The sequence below is a fragment of the Euphorbia lathyris genome, chromosome 10 (genome assembly GCF_963576675.1).
Source record: "Euphorbia lathyris chromosome 10, ddEupLath1.1, whole genome shotgun sequence".
NCBI lineage: Eukaryota > Viridiplantae > Streptophyta > Magnoliopsida > Malpighiales > Euphorbiaceae > Euphorbia > Euphorbia lathyris.
The window spans coordinates 4,714,460-4,735,087 of NC_088919.1; the positions used below are offsets into that span (position 1 = coordinate 4,714,460).

A 20,628-nucleotide genomic window follows, 5' to 3' on the forward strand; every position below is an offset into this window, starting at 1 on the left:
TAAAGTAACCATAGAATAACCCAAATTGTTGATACTTTTATGTAGACTATTGTCGAGTTGGGCCAGAAGGCTCCAGGCCCAGCAACAGACTCCACTAACCCAACAAGACAAAACGGTTTCAGTCGTTATTAACTGCTGGTTTAAGTAAATCCGGAACGAGTCACCCAATATCCGGATCCAAACATCACCCAATTATTTCATAAGATTTAATTCCAGTCCTTAAACCCTAGTGTGCGAGAAATTCGCAGCAACTCTAATCAATTGCAATGGGTTCGAAAAACATGGATTTTGAAAAGAAGAACAAGAAGAGAAACAAACCAAGCAAAGGTTCAGTTGCCGACGGTGAAGATAAGATACACGGGGAAGGTGGTCGGAAAATTATAGCAGATCCTCGATTTGCTTCAGTACACTCTGACCCTCGCTTTCAGAATGTTCCAAGGCGTAAATCAAAGGTCCCAATTGACTCTCGCTTCACTCCTATGTTCACCGATAAAAAATTTGCAACGGGTTCTGCACCGTCGGACAAGCGAGGCAAGCCGAAGAAGCATAAGCCGGAGACTTCTCTGCGCCACTTCTATCGCATTGAGGAAGAAGATGAAGATGCAAATCAAGAGGTGGAGAAGGAAAAGAAGGTTGTGAGTGATGAGGATGAGAAGGAAAAGAAGGTTGTGAGTGATGAGGATGAGAGTGAAGAGGAAGTGGAAGAGCAAAGTGACAAAGAGGAACTAGGGATATTGGATAGCGAATTGGCTGGAAGTGAGTCGACTAGCGAGTCGGAAGCTTCTGAGTCGGATGATACCGAGTCTACTACTGATGAAGAGGATGGGGAGGTGATTTATGAGGATGATCAGCATGAAGTACAGGTAGGTTATGGGAAATTACTGTCGTGGAGTTTTATGAGACCTGATTTTTCCTGTTTCTTCGTGCTCTCCATAGCATCGAGTCCTTTTTAAGCGATGAAACTTCAAATTACCAAATTTTCTGTTAGTGTGTGCAGTATTTGATTTGTATACTGTGTGTAACAGGTTGAAAATATACCAACCATGGAAGATGGAACTCGCAGGTTAGCAGCTGTTGATATGGACTGGAGGCATGTGAGGGTATGTTGTCTGCATTTGAAATCTAGTTTGCATACTAGAGCAAAGAAACGAGCATATGTTTGCAATTTTTATGGATTTTGTGTTCCTGATTTTTTATTATATGCAAGATATTTGCAGTCTTGTTTCTATAATCATCTTAATAAAGATTACAATTGGGGAGCTGACATTTGCTTGTTCAGTTTGCAACTGTTTGATTCGTAGTTGGTAAAGGCACCTCTGACCCTAGGCTCAGGGGTTAGCGCCTCTGGGTCAGTGAGGCGGGCAATGTCACTCAGGGGTGCGCCTTGGCTCTCGCCTTGAGTGAGTCGTGCCTAGGAGCAAGTTTAAGCTTTTTTAGGGTTTTAAAGTATAATAGGTTATTCTAATCACACCATAGGATATCTTTATGATGAAGGGCTGAGATTAAATTAGAAAAAAAAAAGGAAATCTGAAGGAGACAAAAATGCAAAACAAGCAGCCATCTCCTCCATTCTAGCACTGCAGTTGAAGTTGAGCTATTAGTGTTTGGTTGAATTGAAGTTGAACTTTTAGTGTTTGGTTGAATTGAAGTCAAACTTTTAGTGTCTGTGTTTGGTTTGGTTGAAGTTGAACTTTGGAGTTTGTTTCATGCATTTTATGATTAAGATTGTTGTTATTTGATTCTCTCTTGCATTTTAGAAATGTCAAGTGTTATTTATAATTATTTTTTTTTTCATTTAGTAGCCTTGTGTCACTCAGGCCTGCTCTTGCGCCTAGGCTCCAGGATCCCTTAGCGCCTTAGTGTGCCTTGCGCCTTAAATAACTATGGTTTGATTGTATAAAAGCAGTAGTCCATTGCTGAAGTTTGTCATTAAATAAGGACAATGGACAAGAAAATGATCTCATTTTATGCAATAGTATTATTTGTATCTGTTTGTCCCTTTATTTCTTTATTTCCAGGCTTTTCTTGAGCATACTCATTTTTGGGTTATGTAGGCTGTTGACTTGTACGTAGTGTTGTGCTCATTTCTTCCTAAAGGTGGAGAAATTGTGTCAGTGGCTGTGTATCCTTCTGAATTTGGTCTACAACGAATGCAAGAGGAAGAACTTCATGGCCCTGTAGGTTTATTTGACAGTGAGAATAAAGGCAATGATGATGCCAATAGTAGTGATGACGATGACGATGATGATGATGAGATTGACGATGAGAAATTGCGTGCTTATGAGAAAAGTAGGATGAGGTGATTGTATGCTGTTTCTGCTATAATTTTTTGATTATTTTTCTTGATTATTTATCTTGATGATTTATCCAATATCGAGTTGTCCTCTCTTAGTATTCCTGTGCTATTGAATATCAATCATGCTTTTTGTCATGGAACCAAATTGAACTAAAAAAGCTCAAGCTGATAGGTGAAGGTCCACTTCATATTAATATCTAACACACCCCCGGAAATGCCCACTAGGCTTGAAATGTGGACAACACAGGCCCATATTACCATGTCCTGCAATTTAATCAACAAATGGGGTTGCTAGGAATCGAACCTTTGACCGCTTGGTCAAGGAGACTCGAATACTATGTCATGGAACCATTTGAACTAAAAGTTTAAGCTGATAGGTAAAGGTTCACTTCATATTAATATCTAACCCCATTTGTATCAGAGCCTCTTTGATCAAGTGTTCGAATCCTAGCAACCCTATTTGTTGATTAAATTGTAGGACATGTTTATATGGACTTGTGTTGTGCACGCTTTAAGCCTAGTGGGCATTCACATGTGGGGGTGTGTCGGATATTAATATAAAGTACACCTTTAACTATCAGCTTGAGCTTTTAGTTAAATTGGTTCCATGACACTTTTCAAGGGAACACAAAAACATACACTGTGTTTAGCCCACTATCTTGGTATGTTTATTCACTTCAGTTTATTACAGATTTTTAATAGGGTAGTTGGTCCTCTCATGAAACTTTTATATGTTTCTCAGTTTGAGTTCTTCACTGTTTATGCCATTGCATATTCTGCCAATAAGCAACAGCATGCTTCATGGAAGTGTGGTTCAAGCAATAGTACACTGTTTAATAATATTTTGAACCATAGTTTTTAAAGTCGATAAGGGAAAAATATTGCCTCGAGGCGAGGCGACCGCTTCTCGCACATGAGGTGACAAACAAATTAGAAAAACATAGAAAATAAAACCATAGCTCAAATTGACTAGTTTAACTTCTAAAGTTGTAAAACAAATAAAAATTCTAGTCTAATAATGAGATCCTAATAACATATCAAACATCATCATCAGAATTACTATTACTTCCCTGCCTTGACCTCTTGCACATAATTCCAACAAGGATCCATTCTTGTTGTCGCTTTCGATGTATTAGAATTACTAATACTCATGTCCAAAAGCCTGCAAAATTTGAAAAATTAGACACTAGTAAGCTACTGTTTCATACACTTCCATACAGCTTCACAAACTTTCATACTGTTTCACACACTTTCATAAACTTGCATAAACATAACATAAGTAATAATAACAGAAAAATAATAGCAGTACAATCATCAGCATAACTTTCGTCAGTAACAGTAGCATAATCAGCATAACTTTCATAAACATCCCCAAAATTGGGCAGCATAACAGTAGCGTCAGTCATAATAACAGAAAAATAAAGAAGAAAATAGAAGAGTAGAAATTTGGGCAGCATAACCCTAGCATCAGTAGGATGAAGAAAATTTTAAAAAAAAACAAAGGAGAAGAGTAGAGAAAAGTAAAAAAGAACAGTACCTTAGAGTGCAATGAAGTAGATCGGTGGTCAGGGGCGGAACCAAGGGGGGGTTAGGGGGGGCTCGAGCCCCGGCCGGAGAATTGAGAAAAAAATAATTTTAGTAATGGTGTCTGGTAATATTTTGGAGAGAATTATATTGACTCTATGTAGCATTATTTCAATGTTTAAAGGTAGATTAGATGGTTAAGGATGCTTACTTCTATTTGAGAGGTCTTATGTTCGACTCCCTTCAACCTCATTTTTTAAAAATAAGTTTTTATTTATTTTTATTTTATTTTGATAACACTTTTGAATTGATAAAAAAAAAATAGACATATTTAATATTCATTTTTATTATGTCTTTACCATTAAAAAAATATAAACATGTTTAATTTTCTATTAGTTCAATACTAGTTTCTAAAAAAAATGATAACATTTTTACAGTTTTAATGCATTAGAGGCTAAAATTTTTTTGCCCAGCCCTAACGGGCTGGACTTTGAAAATTTACCGTCAACCGCATAGTTATTTTGAATTTTTTTTTACTGATATATTTGAGCCCCGGGTCATCCGGGGTCCTGGTTCCGCCACTGTCGGTGGTGATGGTTGGCCGGCTGAAGGTCGGCGGTGCTTGTGGTGAGAGTTTCTGTCGGGGAGCAGTTTCTTTCTTTTTTCTTCTTTTCTTTCTATCGTTAACTTACCTAAAACAACATTATATATTTCTTTTCCAATTTTTTTTTTTTCACTGAACAAAGACAAAAAGAGGTGACCGACTGCCTTAACTACAAGAGGTGACCGCTCCTCGCCTGTGTTGGAGAGGCGGTCGCCTCTTGTGGTACACTTTCACCTCTAAATATGTTGCTGCATTGACACTCTTTTTTGTAGTTGTAGATGCCAGTAGTATGGTTGAGTAATCTTTAGAGCTTTTATTTTCTATCATGTATCTCATTCATTTTTACCTTCTCTTTGAAGTTGTGTATGAACTGACATGTCTCTCTTGTCAGGTATTACTTTGCTGTGGTGGAGTGCAATTCTGTTGCAACAGCAGAATATTTATATAACGCTTGTGATGGAGTTGAATTTGAAAGATCATCTAATGTGCTTGATCTTAGATTTATTCCAGACTCTATGGAATTCAAAAATCCTCCTCGTGATGTTGCAACAGAGGTATCTGATTTTCTTATCATACAAAGCTTAATAATAATAGAGGGCGAGCCTTGGCGCAACGGTAAACGTTGTTGTCATTTGACTGAGAGGTCATGGTTCGAGTCTTAGGAGCGGCCTCTTGCCAAAAAAATTGGCAGAGGAAGGCTTGCCCCCAGTACACCCTTGTGGTGGGACCCCTCCCCGGACCCTTGCTTAAGCGGGGACACGTAGTGCACCGGGCCGCCCTTTACAAAGCTTAATAATACATAATCGAATTAAACATAATAGAAAAAGTAAAAACTTGAAAGGAGACATGTACCAAAGCAAACAAATATTATTTATTCTGTTGTTTCTAGTACTGTCAATGTTATTCCCAATTTGGTCTTGTTTGGATATCATGATTCTGTATTGCAAATAGTAGTTAAAAAGTTGTGAATATATACTCAGGCACCTGGAAGCTATGATGGATTGGATTTCCATACAAAAGCACTGCAGCATAGTAACATTCCTATATCTTGGGATGAAGATGAACCACAGCGTGCAAGGACCTTGCAGCGAAAATTTAATGCTGATCAAGTATGTATATTCCTTGTACTAATAGTTGATGCTAAAATTAAATGTAACATGATGAGCATATCTCAATTCGATTTTCTCTGCATTTACTTTCTGTTGGTTTCTTTTAAGCGGCAGTTACAATGCTTATATTTTATTTATATTCTATTGATTTATCTGGCTCTTTATCCAGTATTATGTGGGTGGGATTATGCCAAGCTATATTAGAGTTGGAAGATGAAGTTATAGTGTGTGTATATATATAAATATATACACTTTTTTAAAATGAAATTGCTAAACACTGTTTTAATAAGTTGAGCCCTGGCTCATCTGGGGTCCTGGTTCCGACTGTATAGGACACAAAAAACACGCAGTTGATCCTTCAAATATCTATTTATTATTATTATTTAAGAAAAAAAAAGGTTTGCTTTTGGCATGTATGTTGATATTTATGTGCTTTCATTCAGCTTGCTGATTTGGAGTTGAAGGAATTTTTAGCTTCTGATGAGAGTGAAAGTGATGAGGATGAGAATGATGATGGTGCAGAGGATGAATCAGACAAAAAACTTAAAAAACGCGATAAATATCGTGCTTTGATTGAGTCTTGTGATGCATCCGATGGGGAGGATGACGAAAACCAGGATATGGAGATTACTTTCAACACTGGCTTAGAGGGTTTAAGTAAGCGCATTCTAGAAAAAGGGAATAAGAAATCAGAAACTGTATGGGAAGAACATCTTAGGAAACAGAGGGAGAAGAAAAAGGCTCGAAAGAACAAATCCAAGAATTCTTCAGACGATGAGAGCAGTGATGATGATGAAGAAAGAGTAGAAGCCGGGGATTTCTTCGTTGAAGAACCATCAGCTAAAAAAGCAAAACATGACACTCGAGGTAAGAATGATAAAGAAGAAAAGCAACTTCAGGAGGAGATGGAAGCAAGTAAAGCAGAGCTTGAGTTGTTACTCGCTGATGAAGATGGGGTTGATAATGGTCCAAAGGGATATAATTTGAAACATAAAATGTGCAAAGGCAAAAAAGGAAAGGAAGTTCCAGATGAGAATAAAATACCAACTGTTGATGATGAAGATCCCCGGTTTTCGGGTCTCTTCAATTCATCTCTATTTGCATTGGATCCTACAGATCCCCGGTTCAAAAGGTATACATTATTAATATTCAATACATTGGTCTAAGTAGATTGAGCTATTAAAAATGTCTTCACTTACTGTAACTAAAAGTTTCGAGTATTCGATAATGTAGGAGTGCGACATACGCTAGACAGGTGGCACAGAGGCAGCAAAAGAGTGAGTTGCAAGGAGTAGAAGGTGAGCATAAGAAACAACCTACAAAATCTCAAGTGTCGGCTAATGAGATCGATAATGGGCATGTGGATTCCGAGTCGAGGAGGGAGAAGCATGAGATATCATCTCTGATAAAATCCATTAAAATGAAATCCAATCAAGCTAAGTTACAGAAAGGGATACAAAAATTACAAAAAAGAGATACAAAAGAAATGGAGAAACCAGAACTCTCAGTGAAAAAAAAGAAAGGCAAAGTTATGAAAAAATGAAGAGCCATGTCTAAAAAGTAATACTAAAAAAGGCAGGAAGGAAGGAGTGGAGGTATTTGGCATTAATGAAACAGCCAAGCTATTCTCCATTAATGGATTTTATGGTAACAGATGGATGGAGATGGTGCCTTTTTTTTTTGTTGTTGCGGGAAAGGGTTATTTTTTATGGTTGAGTTTTTGTTTTTTTTCATTAAGGTAACACTCAATATAATTAAGTTATTAATTTGGATGGTAATTCAAATTAATTTTTGGGGTCAAATAAGTTGATTCTCAACCTTTTATTTTTGGATGATTGAGGAAATTCATTCAATATTTAATCTTTAGTATTAAATTAGATGGGTAAATTCAAATGTCAATGATAAGTTGAAATTTCATTGTTTTTATATAAATTTATTTTCATGCCCTTTTAAGTGCCGAATTTGGATTCAAGTTCTAAATAACAACAGGGAAATTTTAGGTATGGTCAGATACTCTCTAGGACCCATTGGAATTGTGCCACGTGTTGTGATATGTGCAATCCCAACACACCTAAGTACTTTTAATATTAAGAGTAATTTTTTTTTACAGGAAAATTAATGTTTCATTAAGTAGAACATGATAACCAGTAAGAAATAAAATTTATATATATAGACTAAGTTAATGTATGATCCATTGGAGTAAGAAAAAGATTATAAAAAGTATTGTAACTTTAAATTGGAGTAATTGTAGTTCAATCTTAATAATCTAAAGTCATTTTGAATCTTTGGATCTAAGTTCATTCTTTTGTAATCATGTAGATTTAGTGATTTACAAATAAGATATGTCGTTTTTGCCATTATTAAAATAGAAAAGATTACAAAAGTAAAGATTATAACCAACAGACATAGTTTAAACGGATTCAGAGATCCAATAAAAATATATAGAATCCAACTAAAACAAATTGAGAAAAAACAGAAAAGAAATCAACTAGGAAAACAAGAAAAGCAAAAATGGTTAGCAATCCAAGAGTTAATGGACTCCAAAATAGGAAGAAAAGGAGAGAGAACAAGCTGGTCTTGATATAATTATATGTCTAAGGTTTGTAAGTTGGACTAATTTTACTTTTAACTATAATTATTAGGGATGTAAACGGTATGGGCGGGGAATGCATTTCCCATTCCCGTCCCCCGACTAGTCGAGGATTCCCCATCCTTCTATTCCTGTCCCCAGACTAGTCGGGGATTCCTCGTCCCCCCATCCCCGCGAGTTAAACGGAGACATATTTGTCCATATCCCTGCGAGTTAAACGGGGACATATTTGTCTCATCCCCATCCCCGCGTGGATCCCCATCTCCGTTTATAGATGTTCAAAAGAACTTTTTCTCCATTCTCCATTCCCCGTGGGGAATCACCATTTATGGTTTTTTTTTAATCAATATATACTAAAACTTTTAAGAAATACCAAAAATCAATAATCATTCTAAAAATAACTTTTGTATGGCATTACCAGTAAAGTATTCCTTTAGGTTAGAAGGAATAAAGATATATATGAAAAATACCTTATTTAGTTTCGGGCTAATATTTTGTTTATCTCATTTAATATTTTTTTGAAAAATAAGTCCATTTAATTCAATTTAAAAGTTATAAATTATAATATTTAAAGTATAAATTCAATTATCACGAGAAATAATTAGGAATCCATCGGGGATTTCCTATTGGGGATTAACGGAGCGGGGTCGGGGATCCCCGTGGGGAAGGGATACCATTCCCCATCACCGTCCTATCTCCATTACGGGAACAAAAGTATCCCCATCCCCATCTCATGGAGATTCTTATCGGTGATTCTTTATCCCTATCGGGGTGGATCACCGATGGAGACGTCCCATTTGCATCCTTAATAATTATATTTTACATAGTATCACTTATTAGTAACATATATATCAAAACATATGCACCCGTAAAATTTTTTAAGTGTCAAAAATAATTACGAGATAATTTTTTTTACATGTGCATCCGTATTTTGATATATTACTAATGAATGGTAATATTAGTGAATAGTAATATTACGTAGAGTTGAAATAATGAGATTCTACGATGTCAGGGTGAAATTAGCTTAAATTGAAGTTAGGGTAAATTTACTTTTGACTCCTAAGGTTGAGTTATTTTTACACGTTATCTCAAACATAAATTAAAAGTTTGTGAAGATAGCTTTTTGTTTCTTTCCCCAGATATTAGTTATAAATCACCGTCATCTCTGACCCCACAATTTGTGGACATTCCTTTGCAAGCCTATGCTTCCACGCCATGTTTGCTATCTGGTAGGAAGTTATTTATGGATGCAATATTATGTCAACTTGGACAGATTTTCCAAACTTCTCTCTCTCTCTCTCTCTCTCCCCTCTTTATATTCTCCCTTTTTTTATTTTTATTTTTTTTAATTTTTGAATAGAACTCAAATAAATAAAACAAGAATTAAAACATAAAATGTAAGAATACTATATCATCAGCTCATAATCTAAAAGATATTTACAGGCAAATGTTCATATCAGATCACTATGACCAAATTTTAAAAAAAAAACTAAATATGAAGCCTGCAAAATGCTTCCCAATTTGTGAATTAACTATACCTGAATCAAATGCCTGTCTTGTATATGGTAAAAAACTCAGAAGAAAAAAAAAGGAATACTTAAACAATTATAAATAATGGAATAAGAAGCATCATAAATGCAAATGTTAAAGGGTTCAACTTAGTCGAATAGCCCCCTACTGTCGACGGCACCCTCGACACCTCAGTATTGTTTGCAGTAGCTTCTGGATTGATTGCAGTTGCCGGAGGGATTCCAGGACTTAACGGATTGATCGGTAGATTATTTGTTTTCGTATCATCATAACCTGAAACACAAATGGGTGAGAAAAAGTGTTTGAATTGTATCCCTTTCTGAAATATAAGAACTTAGTAGACTTACAATCTGATGCCTTCCAACCCAATAAGTTCCTTTCCCGGTCGAAAATTATACGGTAACCGGTCATGAAATTTTCTGCAATATTGTAAATGATAATCCCTCAGTACAGGCATTTAAGAAACAGAATTCAAAGAGAAGGAGTGATGTGATAAGATACTCACGGCCGATGATATTTACATCTCCGCTTTTGACAACACCGAGACAATATATGTACGCGTCACCCTGAATAACAACGAAGAAATGAGTTCATTTTGTAACGGAACGAATGGGAACAAGTTATCCAAGCTCTAGAGGCGAGACATTACCGGTAAAGCGACTATTACTACGGGATCCGTGACATTGAATTGGCTTGCACCTTTCATCATCAGATTGACAGTTGGAACTAACAGATCTGTCTGATTTGAGCTGCATTATATTAGCGAAAGTAAGAATATACATGAGCTGCATCTACTAGTGATATGATGTCGTGAGATAATTCTTACCTTATCTCGTAGCAATATTCGAAAGGCAAACCAGCAGTCGATGTGGATGAGGATGAGTATCGCTTTTCCTTTGCCTGGTTATTGAACTGCAGCATGATATAATAAACAGTGAGTAAACGAAACGATACAGCATTATATTTTAGTGAATATGAAATGAAAGTACTAAAGATACCTACAGTCTCAGTTAAGAGTGTATAGGCTGGATCATTTAGATATGTAAATGAGGTACCGGAGTCGAAAATTGCATAGAACTCAAGAGCAGCGTTTTTCCCACCGACATCGATGTTAGTTATACTGATGTTGTAGGTTGGACTATAAACAAGTTCCGGATGGGAATGTAAGTACAATAATCATTGGATTCGGGGTAAGAAATCTATATGCACAAATGAATAAATAAGAAGAGAGTACTGACTGTGCTTCTCTGAGATTGAAAGGTGTTTCGCCTTGGCCTGAAATTCCAGTATCTCCAAAACTGATTCTCCCGATCCCATCCGGTCCAAAGCACATGGAAAAGGAATTGGAAGTATAACCTTCTCTTGCCAAAGTACTTGGAACTGATACATTAGTCATTCCGAGACCTAATAAACCGTTCGGAGCTGCACCATCCAAAAACGAACCAGTCTGAACTTGACCACAGCTGCAAACAAGTATTTTCGAAGAAAGTGACATTTAGCGAAACAAAATTAACGAAACAAGAAGCAAATTGCAGCAATCTAAGAAGATAATTTGCAATGATTGAAACACAAACAACATACACCCTTGTAACTAAAATCTAAACAACATTTCGATTCCAGATTTCATGAAACATAATCACAAGTCTCTAAAAGCAAAACAAACAGAAATTACCAACCCGAACGTTATCGATGCATTGACAGATTTCGATTGAGTATTATCTGTAGTCAAGTGCAATACATCTTCAACCAAGACCCCATTTGATGAAGTACCATTAGATAGATATATAACTTGATAAGGGCAAGTACTTTCGACAGACGAACATCGATTTTTCCTTGCACACAAGGCGCTGTTGCAAGTAACGTTTTTGCCTGTTGATGATGTACTAGTGCTGTAGATATTGAACTTTATTTCCTGTTTGATCATATGTTGTAACATCAGAAACTAAGCTAAAATGTTTTACTTAGAATTGGAATCTATATTTCACGGAAACTGAAACCGAAACCGAGAAACAGAAATTTCTAAGAAATTATAGCTAGAAAACAGTAATGAAACGGATACAAAACGTGAAAACGCAGATTCCGTGCAACATAGATTGGAATTCTAATTCAAAATCAAAGATTCATAAAAAGGAAATTAATTACTTGTCCATTTTGGGACTCCAAACCATGAACACAACTGCTACAATCACAAGGTAACCAGAAGAGATCACTGCCGGTGTCTAATGCTACAAGGAATGATAAACTCGGAGTCCCGACTGAAATATTAGCATAATGCAAACTGCAAAATTGAATTAATCACTCTAATCAATTTTCTTAAATTTTCTCAGGAGCCAAACAGAGCACAATAAGGAATTGAAGTACATAAAGCACAACAAAAATCCCCAAAAATTATTAGCAGATAAGAGGAGACTGACTTACAATCCGAGAGAACTGATCCGATAAGTTTCATTTCCGTTAGAGAAAGCAAGGGGAACAGAATTATTAGTAGCAGAAGCAAGTTTACGGCCATGGATTAAGCGGTCACGGTGAGCCATGGTAGCATAATAGTGAGGACTACCTTTTTCCGGCAAGTCATCGACGGATAAAAATCCTTTGACTGGATCGGAAAAACGGTGGTGGATATCGAATCCGTAAGTACCGAATCCGGAACAACTCCTAAATAATAATATTAACAGTGATGAGAAGAAGATAGATGAAGAAGAAGCCATTAGAATTGCAGAGGAGAAGAAGAAGAAGAGGAAGAGGAAATGGTTTGGTCGAAGTTGAAGAAGTTCATAAAAAGTCTTTGCTTTCACTTAAGTTTTTTTTTTTCTCTTTCTGTGGAAAATGAAAACGCGGGTGTTTGGTGCCAACGTATGCAAGGGCGGAGATGTGGGTCCCGCCTTTTATTTATTTTTTTTAAAATAAAAAGTATTATATTTTACTCCTACGGCTACAACTCATCATCACAATAATATGGCAAAATATCTCATTAGTCCCTGCTCTTTCATTTTTTGATCACTGTTAGTCCTGATCTTTCATTTTTTGTTTCACTATACCATTGATATTTTATTTAAATGTATTAAGCTTTTTTTTGTCACATTAAACTATTAATGATTAAAAAATTAATTTCAAACATAAAACTCGGTTAATAGAGCATTATTCATTGTACATACATTCGAAATTTATATTTTTTCACTGTTTGAAAACAGTTTTAGATGTATAATGTGACTGTAGAAAAACTGTAAAAACCTTAATTTAAACTATAAAAATTATATTTTTTTATAATTTTAAATACAAATGAAATTAATAACGCATTTTTAATAGAATAAGATGTTTACAACTTACTAATTTAATAAGTAAGGGTTTAATAAAACAAAAATAAGTAATCAGAAGCTTAATGTAAAAAAAAAGAAAAATCAGGGACCTTAATGATTATTTTTGCCCAATAATAAAAAAAACTTACAAAATTAACAAAAAAAAAAAAAAAAATTAGTTCATATATTTGTTTTAATATATGTTTTAAAAAGTTTCTTTATAGTAACTTATTTATTACTAGTTGACTAGCTTTAATTAAGTAAATTTACTAACAATATAAATAAAGATAATTTAATAAAAGAAGTATTTAACTTATTGTGAATTTAATAAATTTTAATTTTTTATGAATGCGAATTTAATAATTTAAAATCATAATAAAGTAGGAGTTTAGCTTACTACTAGTATTTAATTTGCCCTTAAATTTGTAAAAAGTTTGAGTACTAGTGGGTTTGTTTAGATAGCTCCTTAGCTTGTTTAAAATGTTTCGATAGTTCATTAACTTGCTTAAAATATAATTAATTAATTAATTACTCAATTGCAAAAGAGTAAGTAAAAATGTGTTGCACATGCTTTGAAAAAGTAAAACGACTAAGGTTGGGTATGCGATTCTAATATCAGAGAGGACATGTTTCATAGTTGATTAAGTAAAAACTTTATTTTAATATATATGTTTTAATCTATTCTATAAATCATGTAATAACATTCCAAAACGCGTACAATATGCATTCCATGTGCAATTTACATTTTTGGAACTAAGTGATGAATTGATATTTTAAGCAAGTTGAGGTCGGGATATTCTACAGTTCAAGGGCAATTGGCTCAGAAGAGAGATGATATATTAACCCTATTTATAATTAAAAGAGGAATCATACCTATTTTATGAAATGTTAAAATATAAATTTATAATATATTTAGGGGTAAAAAATTTCAATAGTAATTCAATTAAAGTAATCTTTTATCCAATAAAATCAACAATGTAGCAAATTTGTTTCGATAAAGTCGCTCTAAGTGAATTTGACAATCTAGAACATCGAAATGTTTACATGGCAATATGCCAATAACACCTAACAATATGTTTGAGACGTGGCAATTAAAAAAAATGAAATTTATGAATATCATAACCTGGTGACACATATTTCAAATTGATCCGATTCATTTTTTTTGTTTTTGTTTTTAATTTCCACGTGACAACATTGTGAGGTGTTGTTGATATGGAAGTCACAATAACACTTCAGTGGTTCACATCGTTAGATCTTTTAATAGTAATTTTATTAAGAAAGCTTACTATTTTAGTGACTGTATTGAGTAAAAAAACTACTTTAATGACGACCGGTACATAAAGCCCATTATTTAATGTTCATAGAAACTTTTTTTAGGACCAACAAAAATATATAATTTTAAGATTTCATAGTAATTTGTAGATAAAGATCCTTCGTCCATTTGAAAGACATGTATCGTCCGACTTTTAAGACACGTATATAGACGAGCACAAGATAAAGTTACAGAAGAGTCAATATTTCAAAAGGAATTGTTGACTAATTAAAAGACCAGCTTCTTCATTCACCATATTAAAATATATTTTTTAACTGGCTGGGAGTTTCGCCTCCAACTATAGTATCTATTCGTCCCTAGACCTGTCCACGGGTCCGGGTACCTGTCCAGGCCCGTGTCTCTTGGGCCGGGCTTGGACAATGCTAATTGATGTTAGACCCAGTCCAGCCCAGGCCCGCTAAAGCCTGCCTATTTTTTGGACGGGCTTGGGATTAATAAAAATAGCGCGGCCCGGCCCAGCCCGCCTATTAATATTAATTAATAAATTTTATATATTTATATATTTATATATCAAATATTTATTGTTAAGTATTAAATTTTATTTTTATAATTAAAAAATTATGTATATATGTTTAGGTGGATTTATATGGGTTGGACTGTAATTTAGGCGGGCTTGGGTCGAGCTGGACTTGAACTGAGGACTTTTATAAAAAAGCCCGTCTGGCCCAGCCCGACCCATGATCAGATCTGTCCGTCCCTATATTCAATCAATCGGTCAAAAGTCATCCAATGACCCGGTCCATGTAAAAAATACCCTTTATTTGAAGGTATCTATGTTTTCTTAAATGATAGCGGGACACATGTTTTATAGTATAAGATTTTGCATTCATGACCTACCTTTGACTATGTACTTTTTTTTCCTTTTTATCCTTTTTCTATTTTAATTAATTATTAAATTCCAGTTGCTATTTGCCACATCACATGACATAAAAATAATACTAATTGGGATAAAAAAAACTAAATAAATTTATTATAATTTAATTACCAAGTGTTCAATAAATTGATGACATTAGGACATGTTATTTTCTCAAATTAGATGAAATTTCCAAATAATTTTTAATTGGAAACTTAAAGTTTGAATTTCTTATATTAAATAATTTAGATCGGTTTATGGAAATTTGGGATAGAAATAAAAGTGAGTGCTCACTTTTATAATTTTTTTGACTAGAAAATACCATTAAAAGCAACAAAAAGGACTTTTAAGCAAATAAAAAGTATTGTAAAAAAGTAAATTAAAAAAGTATTTGGGGTATCGGCGTAAATACCAAAGGTTAAGGATAGGGATGTAAATATGTGGAAATAGGAGCGTTAGTGGTTGTTGGCGGAATTAAACCGTTGACATCAAACAGACTTTGATTACTTTTTTTTTTTGGTGAACACATACTTTGATTACTGATTACCTACAATTCAGATATTTTTTCCTTATTGACATGCTTGTTCATTCTGGTCGAATAAATAAAATAAAGGGGCGTTTGGTTCACATGAGGTAAGGGAAAAGGAATGAAAAAAGGGAAACCAAAGGAAAGGAAAGGAATAAGTATTGATTCCCCTATGTGTTTGGTTATGTTTAGGAAAGGGAATGCAATTTCAAACCTCTGGAATTTTTGAACTTTCAGATTTCTAGAATTTCAAAAAATTCTTGAACTTCAAAAATTATTAAATTCTGGAAATTTTGGAACTTTAATTTAAAATTTTTGAAATTCTGGAATTTTTAAAATTCCAGAATCCGGAAATTCTGAAATTCCAGAATCTAGAATTTTTGGAATTTCAAAAATTCTGGAATTTTAGAAATGCTGAAATTCTAGAAATTTTGGAAGTTCAAAAATTCTGGAATTCCAGAAATTTTGGACTTTTTGAAAATTCTGGAATTTCAAAAATTTCAGAAATTTTAGAATTTCATAAATTTCAGAGATTTGTGGTTTGATAAAATAAGAAGAACAAAAAAATTGGGAAAGAGAATCCAATTCCCTACAAGATTTGGGGTAATGGGTTAACCTAAAGTGGGGTAATCCTATAATCTAAAATGGGTAAAGGGAATGAATTTTTTTGTTAAGCAAACAAGAACAAAGGGAATGAAACCCTCCCATTCTCATTCCCATTCCTAAAGACCCCGAACCAAACGCCCCCTAAAGGCTTAATACATCATTTGCTCTAAACTTGTCCAAAAGCTTTGAACTTTCAAAGTGTTTCAATAGTTCCCTCAACTTATATAAAATGTTCAGTTAACTTCTTGAACTTGCACAAAATGTAATCAATTGTTCACTCAGTTGCAAAAAAGTAAGTTAAATGCGAAAGATGTACCGCACAAGTCTTAAAAAAAGTAAAACGACCAAAATCAGGATATGCGGTTCTAATATTAGAGAAGTTAAGTTTTATAATTGAGCAAGTAATAACTTCATTTTTAATCTATTTTTGAATTATGTAATAACATTTCTAAGATGCGTGAAATACATCTTCCACATTTAACTTACTTTTTTTTTTACGACCGAGTGACCAATTGATTACATTTTACGCAAGTGGGGGCTAAATGAACATTTTACACAAGTTCAAGGAGGCTATCAGAACACTTTGAAAGTTCAGGGGGACAATCAACCTTTTTAGACAAGTTCAGGAGGCAAATGATGTATTAAGCCTAAAATAAAATGTAGGTCTTGTTTAGCAAATAACTATTAGTTGACTACATTTGCTATTAGCTAATTACTTTTTTAGTTAGTTGATTTGACTAGATTGTGTAAATTATTTGATAAAATTTAGCTGATTACTAATAGCTGTTTGTGTAAAATGATAAATAATGACATGATAAAACTTTTATTTCGGGTTAAATGGTAGTAATTAAGAGTAAAAGTATCTTTTAAAAGAGATTGAGCAATAAGATAATTGAAAAATCTCATAAAAGCAACATTTTCAAAATTAGCTTTTTGAACCAAATAAGTTTTTTAAGCATCTTTTCACCAAACACCATTATTAGAAGTTCGACTAGTCAAAACCTCTAATTTTACTAAAAAAAAAACTCCTTACGAAACAGGGCCGTAATGTTTGCTACGGTGGTTATTTTGTAGTGGATTATAATCGTCGAACACGTGGTTTAGATGTGTTATGGAAGAACGTTTTAGTTTTTCTAAAAACCACATTGATGTGCTTCAAAGTGGTGAGAGTTTTTGTACTTGGATATGTATGGCTTCATGGCTCCCAGATCGTTCCCAACACCACGATACTTGGGACCTCTTACACTCTCTTAAATCTCAATCCCATTTACGGTGGTGTGTTTTTGGAGACTTTAATGATATGTTAAGCCCTGTTGAAAAAATGGCATCCATTCCCATCTGGAATGGTTTTATAGGGGTTTAAGGGAAACTACTCTCGATTGTGGCTTAACTAATGTTGACTTGTTAGGCTGCAATTTTATCTAGGAGAAGGGGAGAGAAACTCCTAACTTTGTTGAAGAAAGGCTAGATCGGTGCATGGTGATAAAGGAGTGGTCCATTATCTTTCAGAATGCTCATCTCACTTGTCTTGCTACCTCGGTCTCTGATCACTACCTCATAAAGCTCACCACTTCTCTAAAAGTGCGTGATTGTGAAGGTTGGAAGTTCATATTTGAGAATGACTGGGTCTTGGAGGAAGCATGCATGCACTTTGTTACACATAGTTGGCAAATGTTGAAAGGTAAATTCCTTATTAAAATGTTCCAAATTTGTTTGATTGTAATGAACGAGTAGGGCAAGAGTCACCAGCTAGACTTTAGAAGCCATGTTATTGACTGCAAGAAGGCGCTATTACGTGCTTTTCAAGATAGTAATGGGGATACTGAATACAATGTTATGACATGTTGCAACAATCTTAATAATTTGCTTCTCCAAGAGGAATTAGAGGTCGAAGCTTACACGGCTTAAAGGGGGAGACATGAACAACAAAGTGTTCTATGCAGTGACTTCTTAACTTAAACGTGTCCATAAAATTATAGATCTCTAATATGACCAATGTACTAATATTTTTGACCTTGATACTATAAATTCTCACATTTTGGCTTATTTTCAAATATTTTCGACACCAATATGAATCAAGGGTAGATTACGTATTAAACTCCCTCCCTAAGCATCATAAATCTTATCTCATAGAACCTTTTTGCATTGAGGAATTTAGGACATCCATTTTCTCTATGGGCCTGAATAAGTCTCCTGAGCCCGATTGTTTGAATCCTTTTTTTTCAAAAATTCTAACTAGTCATTGGGAACGATGTGTTTTAAGCATGTACCTCGTGGTTAAATAATGGTTCCTTCATTGAGTCTGTAAATGATACCACTATTGTGCTCATTGCCAAAGTTGATCATCCCCGGTCTATTCAAAATGTTAGACCCACCTTATTATGCAATATTATCTATCAAATCTTTACTAAAGTTTTAGCTAATAGAATAAGGACCTTATTGCTGGATCTTATAGGAAGAGAATAGTCAGCTTTTGTGTTAGGAAGATCAATTATTGATAATATCTTGTTAGCTTTTGAAATGATCCATTATATGAAGAGGCAAACTAGATGTAAGCACAAGTATATAACTTTGCAAATTGACATTCAGAAAGCGTATGATAGAGTCAGATGGTAGTACATAGTCACAATTCTTCTTAAGATGGGGTTTTATACAGTCTAGACCAGTTCGGTGATGCAAAAGAAGGTATATTAGGTAGTTTGAGACAAGTTCAATTACCTCCATGTGACTCATGCATTAAGGGAAATATGTATAGAAAACCATTTAGTAAGGCTACTGGAGCCAAAGATCCTTTGCAATGAATTCACTAAAATTTTTGTGGTCCAATGAATGTGAGGGGTAGGCATGGAGCACACTACTTCATCAATTGCATAGATGACTATACAAGGTATGTTCATGTCTACTTGATGTCTCATAAGTCTGAAGCATTAAAATATTTCAAGAAGTTGAACTTCATCGAGAATCAACAAGAAAGAAAGATTAAAGCTTTGAGAGTTGACCACGGTTGGGAATATCGTTCAGATGAATTCAAAGCTTTATATGATGAAAATGAGATTAAACATCAATTGTCCATTCCTTATACTCCACAATAGAATAGCGTTGCCAAGAGGAGAAATAGAACTTTTCCCAATATGGTCAAGTCAATGATGGCTGAAGTAAATCTAGCAATTTCTTATTTCGGAAATGCATTGTTAACAACCATCTATGTTCTGAACTGGGTACCCTCCAAATTTGATAGAACATCATAACACATGTTTTCATACTTTAGATATAACGTTTTAAGTGAAGTGCAAATTTAGATATAATGTATAAAATGATGTAAATTTAATCTTAATGTTTCCAAGCAAAATCAATTTTAGCTCAGCATTATCATAAATTTGAAAAGACTGGTTTGCATGTTATTTAACTGTCATATATGAGATTCCAAACAAATTTGTTGATAAATTGAAGCAGTTTTCTATAATTTTTTGTAACTATATTAATAAGATAGTAAATAATTTAGACAGTTCAACAAAAAAAATGTGATTAATTTATATGTAACATATTTAATTTTTAGCATTTTAATAGAACTTTTGTAATTTTATTAGAAATACACTAAATATCAAAGACATAATTGAAATTTAGAGAATCTAAAGTGACAATTAAATATCAATCAAATTAATTTTTTTTCTAAATTTCAATAAAACATAATTAAAACTGATCTTGATTAAAAAATATTAGAATGAAAATATTAGAATTAAATTTGGTATTTATCCCGAATAAATATAAGCTAGAGAGCTAGGCATTAATATTTGAAGCCACTAAAACTTGGTCAAAAATAAAATTTTAGCACTTAAATAACCTATTGTATTACGTAATCTATTATATTGATTTTGAAATTATATATTTGGAAGATAATTATTTCATGGTTGGTAAAGCTCCATGTGTGATATATTAATTGTTAGGTTTGTCAAACATTGAATTGGTCCATTTTAATAGTTTGAATTGCTTCATTTGGTTAATTCCATCACTAATCAATCTCTAATAAAGTGTCAAACACGAAACAAATTAAACATAATGCAATAATAAAGTGTCAGACAGTAAGTAATGATATTTATTTTTGAAAAGGAGTTGTTAAATACCGTCCCTTTTTAGTTATCATTGTTTCCTCTCGGATATTTTAACCATTTTTATAATTTCGAACAAAAAACTGAAAATCCTCTCTTCCAAGTACGAAACTGAAATTATAAAAAATTGGACTTGAAAACTCCGAAAAATGACGATTTCAAACACGAGGTAACAAATCTACATGAAAACTACTGAAATTTATGAATTTTTCAAAAAATTCATTTTTTTTGTGGAATTTTCCCTGAACGAGATCT

The 20,628-nt window shown here is 33.8% G+C and overlaps 2 protein-coding genes across 2 annotated transcripts; one reads left to right on the forward strand and one right to left on the reverse strand.

Annotated features, from left to right (window-relative positions):
- The first annotated feature begins 222 nt into the window (after nucleotides 1-222).
- On the forward strand, nucleotides 223-7,479 carry LOC136208843 (pre-rRNA-processing protein ESF1). The gene is made up of 7 exons (XM_066000096.1): nucleotides 223-863; nucleotides 1,026-1,100; nucleotides 2,055-2,299; nucleotides 4,816-4,978; nucleotides 5,405-5,533; nucleotides 5,977-6,665; nucleotides 6,767-7,479. Exons 1-7 carry the CDS (start codon nucleotides 267-269, stop codon nucleotides 7,074-7,076), a joined length of 2,208 nt encoding a protein of 735 aa, XP_065856168.1. The 5' UTR covers nucleotides 223-266; the 3' UTR covers nucleotides 7,077-7,479.
- A 2,027-nt stretch (nucleotides 7,480-9,506) lies between these two features.
- Nucleotides 9,507-12,477, reverse strand: LOC136209666 (aspartyl protease family protein 1-like). Its single transcript, XM_066001214.1, has 10 exons — nucleotides 12,072-12,477; nucleotides 11,796-11,931; nucleotides 11,330-11,565; nucleotides 10,892-11,116; nucleotides 10,656-10,791; nucleotides 10,480-10,565; nucleotides 10,303-10,402; nucleotides 10,159-10,219; nucleotides 10,001-10,072; nucleotides 9,507-9,926 (listed from the first exon to the last, which is right to left on the reverse strand). Exons 1-10 carry the CDS (start codon nucleotides 12,359-12,361, stop codon nucleotides 9,721-9,723), a joined length of 1,548 nt encoding a protein of 515 aa, XP_065857286.1. The 5' UTR covers nucleotides 12,362-12,477; the 3' UTR covers nucleotides 9,507-9,720.
- Between the last annotated feature and the right edge of the window lie 8,151 nt (nucleotides 12,478-20,628).